At 40.8% G+C, this 12,621-nt stretch overlaps 1 protein-coding gene across 3 annotated transcripts in view; it reads right to left on the reverse strand.

Annotated features, from left to right (window-relative positions):
* Positions 1-290: 290 nt before the first annotated feature.
* The window catches only part of ska3 (spindle and kinetochore associated complex subunit 3), an 88,965-nt gene continuing 76,634 nt past the window's right edge, over positions 291-12,621 (reverse strand). For all 3 annotated transcript variants that reach the window (XM_072476843.1, XM_072476845.1, XM_072476844.1), the window contains 2 exons: positions 2,839-2,960; positions 291-1,215 (listed from right to left, as the gene is read on the reverse strand). In XM_072476843.1, coding sequence (XP_072332944.1) covers positions 1,200-1,215; positions 2,839-2,960 — 138 coding nt within the window. In that variant the 3' untranslated portion in view covers positions 291-1,199. The remainder of the gene's footprint in view (positions 1,216-2,838; positions 2,961-12,621) is intronic.

Genomic DNA, 12,621 nt, shown 5'->3' on the forward strand with positions numbered 1-12,621 from the left:
GAGGTGTGGTGACCCTCACGTTAAATCACCACCAGCTCTCCCTCTCACACAAAGGAGAGAGCAACCTATGGTCCTCTGCCCCCACAACCCAAAGGTGTGCAGAGTAGGTGGAATGGCCACGCTAAATTGCCCCTTAATTGGAAAAAATGAATTGGGTACTCTAAATTTATTTTTTAAAAACTTGTGCTGACAACGCTCAAACTGACACCAAGTAAAACAATAACAGCCAGTGCAGTGTATTTTCCAAATTTTCTTCCATCACATGTGCAAATATTAAAATCAAGCAAAGGTTTTTCCACAAAGTTTATTCCCAAAATACACATATTAAAAAATAAAACGTTAACTACAATTCATTGGCCTGGATCACAAACTTTTACATGACCTTTAAAATCAAAAACGTAACCAAAATAAGGCAACAGAAAAAGCTGCAGGTAAAGTTTAACTGTCATTTTAAAAATCCAAGTTGAAATGAGTTTTTAAAATGGCAGACTTTCTGATCGACTGATGTAGAACTTAATGAACGTAAAGGGAAAATTGCAAAATAAAAGTTGAGGCTAGAAGGACAAAAACATATGGAAATGTAGTTTGATTTGGGTTTTCACTCCCAATTTTCTGCTGTTGCCATTCCTCTTCTAAAGCTAGTTATTTATTGAAGTCAATCTTCTACATCCTTGCATTCTGATTAAAATGCAATAACAATGAAGATTTCACAAATTATGTTCATAAGTTCAAACAGAATTATAGAATTTTGGTCACTAAGAGATTTGAAATGTTTTGGAAAGGAGACAAATACACAATCACATGTTAAATGTCTGTTTGACAGCTTTCAGTATTCTACCATCGTATAATATATCCATGGATGTAAACACCTAAAATATTTTTTCCACAACAAAGATAGCTAGCAAAGTTCAATTCATTTTGAGATTCATTTTCAATTACAAACTGAATGGTCCTTATAATATGATGGGAATATGCAAACATTTTCTGTACTTCAACAACAAAACGTTTGCTACAGTACCGCTTACATAGCCTACTTCACCCTAGTGTGGTTCTGAAGCCAACCGAATAGCACATCTCCATTGGAATAACGGCCAAAACATTTTGCAATGCTCTGTCTTAATTTGCTGAATCTATGTATTCCTTCATCGTTATGAGGTCTGTTTAATTCCTTTCTTCACGATTGTCAAAGATGGAAAAAGTCACATTCTGAAAAAACTAAAAGGGAACATAAGGTGATATCAATCCAAATGTTTCTTGAATACCAAAATAATAAATATCATAACTTTTGGTACCACATAACTAGGCTACAGTGTTGACTGCACCATTAAGTCTGCAGTTTTATGCTGGTTTTGCTGGTTAAATGAGCACACCACTCAAGTCGATTTACATTTCATGTTACAGCGCAGTTAATGTACAGAAATACTGACATCAAATGTGAAAAACCACAATAAATATGGCACTTCTATCATATGCCAAGAATGAGAAAAGATTTATTGAAGGTTCTCTAATCCACCATGTCATCGTTATATTGAATAAAACTCAAAATACTTTTGCTCTGTTACTTTCATTGCAAGGTTATGTCAATCATTTAACATGCAGAGTAAAGAAATTAATTTTATCAAATAGTTTTTTCCTAATATTTGCTAAACAATAGTTTTAAAATGACCTGTTCAGAATCCCAACTGATGTTGTTGAAGGAGGATAAGGTATCCTTGGAGGGGATTAAAGCCATGTGGGAGGATGAGTTAGGGGAGGTTGTGGAGGACGGTCTGTGGTGTGAGGTGCTCCGGAGGTTGAGGTTGGGGCTCATCCAGCTGAAGGTCGTGTATAGGGCGCACGTCACGAGGATGCACCTACTCTTTGAGGGAGTGGAGAATATGTGCGTGCACTGTGGGAGGAGCCCCACAAATCATGTTCACATGTTTTGGTCCTGCCCGAAGCTGGAGGGGCAATGGAGGGAGGTTTTTAAGGTCATCTCAGGGTGGTACATGTGAGTTTGGAACCAGGGCCCCCAGAAGCCATTTTTGAGGTGTCGGTCCAGCTCAGGCTGCAGGCGGGTGCTTGGCAGATTTTTTAGCCTTTGCCTTGCTGATTGCCCGGAGGTAGGTCCTGCTGGTGCGGAGGTCAGCTTCTCCAGCCTGTGCCTCGGCTTGGCGGGGGGACCTGTTGGAATTTTGACGCTCGAGAAGGTGAAGTTTGAGCTGAGGGGGAGGATGGAAGGGTTGTACAATTCATGGGCATTGTTTATCTTGCACTTTCAAGAATTGGATGCCATCGCACATTAGGGGGGGTTGAGCACATTGTTTATGGGATGACCGTTGATTCTCTTTTGGTCTCTTTGTTTTGTTGTATTTGGAATGTATGAGTGTTTGGGTTTGTATATTGAAGGGGACGTGGTTGGGGGATTGATACTGTTTTTGTTATTGTTGGTTATATTTTGTTGTGTATTTGATAAAAATGTGGAAATTGAGGAGAATAAAAAAATAAGAATCTCAACTGAAATGGACACCAGGAGTGATCAAGATTGGGCTTGGTTGTGCTTGCTCTTTCAAATGTAGCATTTTCATAATTGGCCTGGCAAGGACGGCAGCACATTCTTCCATGTATTCGCTATCTTGGGTTAAGCTTGAAAACAGCACCAAAAGTTGAAACCTCATTTAGGCTAGGATAACCTATGCTCAACTGACCCCACCTCTGAAGCAGTGATGTTTCTGATGGAAAAGGTAGGGTCTGCAGCCTTGAATTACATTAGTTGTAAATAATTCTTTTCCCAATACAGAGCAGCAAGAGATTTAAAATACCAATGTTGAAGTACTGAAATGAGAGATCACATCTTACCCATTTTCTTTCTCAGATTTGTTCCCGAATGGAGTCATTTGATTAACAGTCAAGTTTTGTCTGCTAAATTTGTGTCTTGTATCATGAGGAGTCCTTAATTCTGCATCATAAATTTGCAGCATCTGGTACACAGATTAAATTATCAATATACTATGGCAAAAAAAAAAGGTAAATTGCAAATTAAAAATAAACAAATTAAATATTAATCATACTTTTGAATGCATACACAAAATCAAAAAATTGTGAAGAACTGGTCATAATTTTGCTACACAAGAAATTTAAGCAAAGGTGCAGCATCTGTACCAGGTTTCTGAAACAGATATCAACTTGTATTTGTATTGTGTCTTTAACTTAGTAAAACATTATGAAGTCAGAAAATTATGCCACAAGAGGACATTTGGCCTCTTGCGAACACGTCATTTCTCTGTGGATCAATTCAAGCTCAGTCCCATGATCCCATTCTATCTCCAAAGCCGTGTAAGCTTATTTCTGCCAACTGCCCATCCAATTTCCTGTTGGTGTCATTCATTGCCTCTGCTTCCATCATCCTTGTAGGCAGCAATTACCACTTTGTATAAAAGGGTTGCCTCTCACATCGCCCCTGCACCTTTTCACCCAAAACCTTCAATCTTCTAGCTCTTGTACCACCAGCTAGTGGAAATAGCTTTACTTTGTCGACCTTATCCAAACCGGGCTTCATCTTGTGTGAGGAGGTATTGGAGAAGTGACGGGCTTAAAGTGGACAAATCCCCAGGTTCGGATGAATTGTATGCCTGGCTGCTGTGGGAGGCAAGGGAGGAAATTACAGGAGCTCGGATACAAATTTTTAATTCCTCTCTGGTCACCGGGCGGTGCCAGAGGATTGGAGGATGGCTAATGTGGTTCCAATTTTCTAGAAGGACGGTAGAGATAAACCAGTGAGTCTCACATCAGTGGTAGGGAAACTACTGGAGAAAATTCTGAAAGAGAGAATTAATCTCCACTTGGAGAGGCAAGGTTTGATCGGGGATAGTCAGCATGGCATTATCAGAGGAAGGTCATGCATAATGAATTTGATTGATTTTTTTGAGGTGGTGATCGGGTGTGTGGATGAGGATAGTGCAGTTGATGTAGTTTATATGAATGGCAGGACACTAGGATGTTCAGAGGAACAGAGAACTGTTGGTCCACAGATCTCTGAAGGCAGCAGAACAGGTTAATAGGGTAGTTAAGAAAGCATACGGGACACTTGGCTTTATTAGTCACGGCATAAATTACAAGAGGGAGGTCAATTTGGATTTGTACAGAACTTTGGTTAGGCCACAGCTGGAGCAGTGTGCGCAGTTCTGGTCGAGGGGGCATAATTTTAAGGTGAGAGGCAGGAATGAGGGGCAGCACGGTAGCACAGTGGTTAGCAGTGTTGCTTCACAGCGGCAGGGGCCCAGGTTTGATTCCCGGCTTGGGTCATTGTTGGTGCGGAGTCTGCATGCCCTGCCCGTGTCTGCGTTGGTTTCCTCTTGGTGCTCTGGTTTCTTCCACAAGTCCCGAAAGACTGTTAGGTGAATTGGACATTCTGAATTCTCCCTCAGTTTAGCCGAACAGGTGCCGGAGTGTGGCGACTAGGGTATTTTCACAGTAATTTCATTGCAGTCTTAATGTAAGCCTACTTGTGACAATAATAAAGATTATTAGATTATTATGAGGTTTAGCAGGAATGAGGAAAAATGGTTTCACCCAGAGTGTGGTAGGAGTCTGGAATGTACTGTCTGGGAGGGCAGAAGAGGCAGGAAACGGCGGTGCAGTGTTTAGCACTGCTGTCTCACGGCGGCTGTGCTGTTCACTATTTTGTTTTACCTGGATGGCTTGGATGCGTAGTGTTGAATAAAGAACACAAAGCGTTGTTAACAAAACTATAAATTTATTACACTACTAAGATTCGTTCACATTCTTAAAGTAAAAGGTTACTGTATTAAACTATGCCATATCGTACACAACTGCTCTCTCTACCTAATTCCTCACTCCTGCTGCTACCACCTTCATTTGTCTTTCTATATCTTCTGACCCACAAGGCTCAGCGTCATCCCTTATCTACTCTTAGGACTAGCTCCCTCTAGTGGCTGTCTGTATACATTTCATTAACCTTGCATTGCCTTCATACATACCACCTTTCTTTCTAAAGATATATCTTCTGACCACAAGGCTCAGCGTCATCCCTTATCTACTCTTAGGACTAGCTCCCTCTAGTGGCTGTCTGTATACATTTCATTAACCTTGCATTGCCTTCATACATACCACTTTTCTTTCTAAAGAAAAATTATTACACTTTTAAGACATTTTTCTTTCACTCTTATGTCATGCAGTATTAATCATAAATGCATCATCCTGTTCCATTACTAATGACTATACATGTCATACTATCCCCCTTGTTCCTGGTTCTTGTCTGTAAGAGAATTGGAGATTGTTACAAACGTATATCAAAATCATTATCTGCTCATCACAAGCATTGAGTACGAGTTAACAATGATTTAAACTGTTCAAACATTTAAAACATTTTTTTTTTTTTTTTTTATAAAACAGTCCACAAATTTGAGCATGCACTCAGTCGTAAATGTGGTAGTATGTTACAGCACCAAGTCATCAGTCCAACTGAATGGTTGAACCATGTTTCTTTCTGTGCTTGTGATGTTGCTTTTATGTTTCCTTTGCCGTCAAAACCTGCTTGGTTTCTGGTTTTACAGCAAATACCAACTCATTAAATTTGTTGGCATGACTTCTTTTTTGTCTAAATAATATCCTGTTCTTCCTGACATTGGTGCCACTATGCGTGAATTTTGCACTGTCTACACACGCATGTGTCTGTGTTACCTCGACCGGTAGCTGTGTTTCACACGCTGTCCTGCAGTCCCTTGGTCTGTTGCCATCTGGATTTCTTTCCATACGGTTTGGTCTGTTAAATGTGACTGCAAATTTCAACACTTGTGTCGTCATTCAAGTGCCATGTGTCGTTGAATTGTCCTTTGGTATCACAGTCGTATCTCTGAGTATATACTGTAGTACCATAACTATTCTTGGTGCTCTCAAGATAGTTCCTTGTTGATTGGTTGATTCAATTCTAACTTGTTTACCATCCGTGTCCTCAGGATGATCTGATATCTCGTCAGGCTTTGTGATATCAGTTCCTGTTGGATGATCTGATGTATCGTTTGGTGTGATCTCTTGGTGCTTCTCATCTGGAGTCAACTTCTCCAAGAAGTCATTTTCTTGTAGGCTGTACACGATTGATGTGCTCTCAATTGATCTATTCACTGTTGCACTTTCATTATGTTCTGGTTGACTGTTCACAAATTGATGTACTCTCACTTGATCTATTCATTGTTGCACTGATTGTCAGCCTTTGTACAGTCCAGCTGAGATCGATCAGTCTCACTTTTGTCCTGCACAGCTGGTTTGCTACTTGTGATCACTTTGTCACCAATTGCAAATAAAGTGGATAGACTGTCATAGTCCTTTTTGGTGTTCATTATCTGTTCCTTCACTGTTGTCCTTACTGGCAAATACAGCGGATAGACTTTCATAGTCTTTTTGTTGTTCATCACGGTCCTCATCGGATGATTGTGACATCATATCTCATGGGCAGTTACTATAACCCTCCGTCTTCACGCTGTCTGGAATATGCAGTCGTTTAACGAGGTTCAGGGCAAGGCACGCATTTGCTCCCAATATGGACTCTCGCTTTGTGTCCACAATGACGAATTGCACAATGTGACTTTGATTGTGCACCTATGCTTCTAGGTTACATACCCCTAACGTTTCAATCGCATTCCCACTGTAGTCGATCAGCCGTTTCTATCGATCAAACATTGTCGGTTGAACTCTCAAGCGGTTCAAAAAGGAGAGGCTAAGGAAATTTTCAATTGTTCTGGTGACAAAGTAAGAAGTCTTACAACACCAGGTTAAAGTCCAACATGTTTGTTTCAAACACCAGCTTTCGGAGCACTGCTCCTTCCTCAGGTGAAATATGGCACTTCAGTTCATATGCCAGGAATGAGAAAAGATTTATTGAAGGTTCTCTAATCCACCATGTCATCGTTATATTGAATAAAACTCAATATTTTTGCTCCGTTACCTTCCTTGCAAGGTTATGTCAATCATTTAGCATGCAGAGTAAAGAAATTAATTTTATCAAATAGTTTTTTCCTAATATTTACTAAACAATAGTATTAAAATGACCTGTTCAGAATCCCAACTGATGTTGTTGGGGGAGGATAAGGTATCCTTGGAGGGGATTAAAGTCAAGTGGGAGGAAGAGTTAGGGGAGGTTATGGAGGACGGTCTGCGGTGTGAGATGCTCCGGAGGGCAATTGCCTCAACCTCGTGTGTGAGGTTGGGGCTGATCCAGTGAAGGTCGTGTATAGGGCGCCGTCACGAGGGCGAGGATGAGCCGACTCTTTGAGGGAGTGGAGAATGTGTGCGTGCTGTGGGAGGAGCCCCACAAATCATGTTCACATGTTTTGGCCCTGCCCGAAGCTGGAGGGGTATTGGAGGGAGGTTTTTAAGGTCATCTCAGGGTGGTGCATGCAAGTTTGGAATCAGGGCCCCCAGGAGCCATTTTTGGAGTGTCGGACCAGCTCAGGCTGCAGGCGGTTGAGTTTGCAGATTTTTTAGCCTTTGCCTTGCTGATTGCCCGGAGGTAGGTCCTGCTGGTGTGGAGGTCAGCTTCTCTGGCCTATGCCTCGGCTTGGCGGGGGGACCTGTTGGAATTTTGATGCCCGAGAAGGTGAAGTTTGAGCTGAGGGGGAGGATGGAAGGGTTGTACAATTCATGGGCATTGTTTATCTTGCACTTTCAAGAATTGGATGCCATCGAACATTAGGGGGGGGTTGAGCACATTGTTTATGGGATGACCGTTGATGCTATTTTGGTCTTTTTGTTTTGTTGTATTTGGAATGTATGAGTGCTTGGGTTTGTATATTGAAGGGGACGTGGTTGGGGGATTGATACTGTTTTTGTTATTGTTGGTTATATTTTGTTGTGTATTTGATAACAATGTGGAAATTGAGGAGAATAAAAAAATAAGAATCTCAACTGAAATGGACACCAGGAGTGATCAAGATTGGGCTTGGTTGTGCTTGCTCTTTCAAATGTAGGATTTTCATAATTGGCCTGGCAAGGACGGCAGCACATTCTTCCATGTATTCGCTATCTTGGGTTAAGCTTGAAAACAGCACCAAAAGTTGAAACCTCATGTAGGCTACAGTGCAACAAAAAGGATAACCTATGCTCAACTGATCCCACCTCTGAAGCAGTGATGTTTCTGATGGCACCTGAAGAAGGAGCAGTTCTCCGAAAGCTGGTGTTTGAAACAAACATGTTGGACTTTAATCTGGTGTTGTAAGACTTCTTACTGTGCTCACCCCAGTCCAACGCCGGCATCTCCACATCATGGTGACAAAGCTTGCATTTGATTAATGTGGCATTCAACATCTTGAATTTTCAGCTTACGAAATTTCCTGCGTACCTTTGTCTACACTTTTTTTTTTAATGAACGTTTTATTGAGGTATTTCTTTGGCATTTTAACAGCAACAAAATCAACAATATACATAAAAAGAAAAATATATACATAGCTCAAATTCCACCACCCTCTCCCGCAGGTCTTGCCATTACTTACCCCCTTAAGCTACGCTAACCTAACCCCACCCCTCCCTTTTCTGCTGACGATTAATTCTCTGCGAGGAAGTTGACGAATGGTTGCCTTTGTCTACACTTTCAAATACATCCATATAGACTATATCTTCCCAATCTATTTAATCTTGTGTGACGTTGAGTTTATCTTCTTTATTTTTAGATTTGAGAAAAGTTTCTTCTTTTTTCATGCTGAAAACGTGTGAGGCAAAATGATTCAGTCTGCTGCAGTTTAAACATCGTTTTCCGTTTGTTGGACATTTCTTTCTTCAGTGGGCGTGGCCACAACATGTACACGTCATGCGCAAACCTACATTGCACATGTGCAAATCGATCGTCGTCCAGAGTGCGCTCTTTTTAAAAGTGCGCATGTGCAATCTTCTGCGCATGCGCAGAACGCCAACTCCCGAATCGCGTTGTTTTTCAAAGTGCGCATGTGTGAACTGGTCCTCTTTTCCAGCACGCTTAATTTTTTGCTGCGCCACAGCTTCAACAGAGGCACAAATTTTTTACATTGCCGATTCAACATTTCAGAACTTCTATTTTTAAAATTGCTTTCCTCGCATGGGACATTTTAATAGAATCTTCCAGTTGTACCTTTTGTTGCTTTTGCAGTCGTTTACTCAGCTTTTCATTTTATTTTAAGCTCACAATAATTATCAAATTTTTCCAATGAGAATGAAGTTGAAAAAAATAAGTTTGATGTGGTCAAAGTGGAATGAGTAATACAATTCTATAGCCAGCGGTCCAGCCCATTTTAGTAACAGTGCAATCTTTTGTTTCTCACTGACCACTTTTTTGAAAATTTTCCAGTTCACATCTACTTTACCCAATGTCCTGAATGACTTTGGAGTCTGTAGACCCTTCCATGAAGCTTCGGCTGGATATTTCTTTGTGATGCTGCTGGTTGTTGGTACTGGAGTCTGGTTGAGATTTTTCTTTGCATGTTTTTTACTTTCTTCAAACGGAGATTCTTTCTTTCTCCCTCAACCTTACTAATCTACTCTAGGACAATTTCTGGTACCATGTGTTGTTCTCTATTTTGTTTTACCTCGATGGCTTGGATGCGTAGTGTTGAATAAAGAACAAAGCTTTAACAAGCAAAACCACAAATTTATTACACTACGAACTAAGATTTGTTCACATTCTCACGTAGAAGGTTACTGTATTAAACTGTGCCATCTCAAACTAACAGAACTCTCAAGTACACAACTGCTCTCTCTAGCTACATTTTCACTCCTGCTGCTACTACCTTCATCGGTCTTTCTGTATCTTCTGACCCACAAGCCTCAGCGTCATCCTTATATACTCATAGGACAAGTTCCCTCTCGTGGCTGTCTGTATACATTTCATTAACTCTTGCATTGCCTTCATGTATGATAATACCACAGCGCCGAGGGTTCCGGGTCCGATCCCAGCCCCAGGTGACTGTCCGTGTGGAGCTTGCACATTCTCTCTGTGCCTGTGTGGGTCTCACCCTCACAACCCAAAAAGATGTGCAGGGTAGGTCAATTGGCCACACTAAATTGCCCTTAATTGGAAGATTTGTGTATGCTAAATTTATTTTAGAAAAAACAAGAATACCAGGAAACAGAAATTATCACACACAATCTCGCCCTTCTCTTCCATCCTCTGAATTACTGGCTCATTAAATTTATTTACAATAGTAACAGAAAAAGCCTCTTTGCTCATAAACTCTCATTTTGGAAACCTAGGATTCCTTATTCTTTTTGAAAACCCTCTTATTTGAAAAAACAATGTGAAGCAGTATGATTTTTTTCCCCTTTTGAAGTTTTACTGTTCAATGCATTTACCTTTACCCTTCTGACCAAAAACATGCATTAGGGTTAGGGTCCTTTTCATCCGTCTGTTAAATCAGTCCTCAAGTAACTCAAGTTAACTATGCTCTCGATTTTGTTGTGTAGAATTGATAGTGTCCCATAATAAAGCTCATCTCACCTTTTGCAAAAATGTGAGTCTTAGAATTCAAGTTTAAATTGGCATAAGGAGAAACAGATTGGAAGGTTAAGTGTGTAGTTGAAAGAGTGGTGTGGAGGTTGTGGGTTTTTTCAATTCATAACAGGCTCCACTTAATCTGGCTGGAATCAGTGTCTACACTGGTGGCAGCGGTGGGGGAGAATTCAGAAAGAGAGTAAATTTAAATGTCAAGGCTCGATCCCAGCCCTTGTCTGTGTGAAGTTTGCAGTCTCTTAGTGTCTGCGTGGGTTTCACCCCCACAACCCAAAGATGTGCAGGTTAGGTGGATTGGCCACACTAAATTGCCCCTTAATTAGAAAAAAATAATTGGGTGCTCTAAATTTATATTTAAAGAAATGTCGAGGCTGCACAGCTTGGATAAAATGGTGCTGTGTGGAATAGAAAGAGGCAGTCACTATAAGATGACAAGGTGAAAATACAAATAAATTAAAGCTGAAGGCACTAGGTCGGAATGTGCAAAGCATTTGCAACGTCACAGATTAACAGCAGAGATGGAAATGAATAGTTAAGATCTAATTACTATTAGGGAGATATGGTGGCAAAGGTTAGGATATTCCTGGATATTTGGCTTTTAGGAAAGATAGGAAAATGAAAAATGGAGGATGGGTTTCCCTGATAATAAAAAAGGACAGTAGAAAGGATTTTAGCTCAGAATGTTAAGACGCAAGTTTGGGAGGAACAAAGAAAGAACATGGGGCAGAAAACAATAGAAGTTTATAGGTCCGCAACCAGTTTTGTGGGATCAGACAGAATAGAAATCAGGAAATTAGAGGTATATGTAACAAGAGTAATACAATAATGTAGAAGGATCATTATCTTAAATATTAACTTTGTTTCTCTCCACAGATTCTGCCAGATCTGCAGAGTTCATCCAGCATTTTCTGTTTAATACAGCAATCAATGTGGACTTCAATCTTCAAATAGATTGGACAAACCAAATTGCAGTAACAGCGTGGAGGACAAGTCCATGGAATGCATTCAAGAAAATATCCAGCATCACTAACTCAAGGAACTAACTAGCGAGCAAGCCATTTTGGATCCAGTATCATGCAACGAGACAGTAAAAAGAAGAATTTGACATTAAATTAGAGAGAAATTTAGTTTACTCCAAACAAATGGGTCTTCACTCTGAACAAAGAAAATTACCTAGGTATAAGGGACGAATTGGCTATTAGAACAGAAAACTAGATCAATTCCTGAAGGAATAAACACCGCCCAGGACAAGAGGTCCCGCTGTGGTGCACAAAGTAAAGAAGGTAGATTAAAAGAGGCTTATAATGTTGCCAAAAAAACCAGTAAGCCCAAAGATTGGAACGGTTTTAGAATTCAGGAAAAGATCTTAACAGTAGCACAAAGACTGGTGTTGGAGAAATGGTTTAATGCATGGGGCACTAGCAGCAGTATTGGGAAAGTGGGATCTTAGAGAGGGCTTTAAGCTAAATAGTGTGTGTGTGTGTGTGGGGGGGGGGGGGGGGGGGGGGAAAGAGAGAGAATTTAGTAAATCAAAGGGAACAATGAGGTGAGAGAGCAAAATAGCACTTTGGGTAACTAAGCAAGAGTGTCGGAGGAAGAGACTGAAGAGTACAAACTCAAGAATGCACCAGAATAAAGGCTACAAAAACAGTAAAAAGACAAGAGTTTAAAACAATTTTAGAATAGCCAATTCATTTTTTCCAATTAAGGGGCAATTTAGCATGGCCAATCGATCTACCCTGCACATCTTTGGGTAGTGGGGGCGAAACTCATGCAACCACGGGAGAATGTGCAAACTTCACATGGACAGTGACCCGGAGCCGGGATCGAACCTGGGACCTCAGCGCTGTGTGGCAGCAGTGCGAACCATTGCGCCATTGTGCTGCCTGTAAAAAGACAGAGTTTAAAGGCTCTGTGGCAAAATTGCAGCAACATTCATTAAAAAAAAAAAATTATTAAGGCATTTATATAAACAACAAACACACAAATAAGAGCAAAAGCAAACTTGTACAACATAATAAATAACCAACGCCCGCACACCCCCTGCCCGACCCCTCCTCCCATCCTGCCTTCCCCATTTTAACCCCCCTCCCTCTGCTGACACCTCAACCCTCCTTAAAGAAGTTGATGAACAGCTTCCACCTCTGGGC

Source organism: Scyliorhinus torazame, chromosome 15, assembly GCF_047496885.1.
Source record: "Scyliorhinus torazame isolate Kashiwa2021f chromosome 15, sScyTor2.1, whole genome shotgun sequence".
In the NCBI taxonomy this organism is placed as follows: domain Eukaryota; kingdom Metazoa; phylum Chordata; class Chondrichthyes; order Carcharhiniformes; family Scyliorhinidae; genus Scyliorhinus; species Scyliorhinus torazame.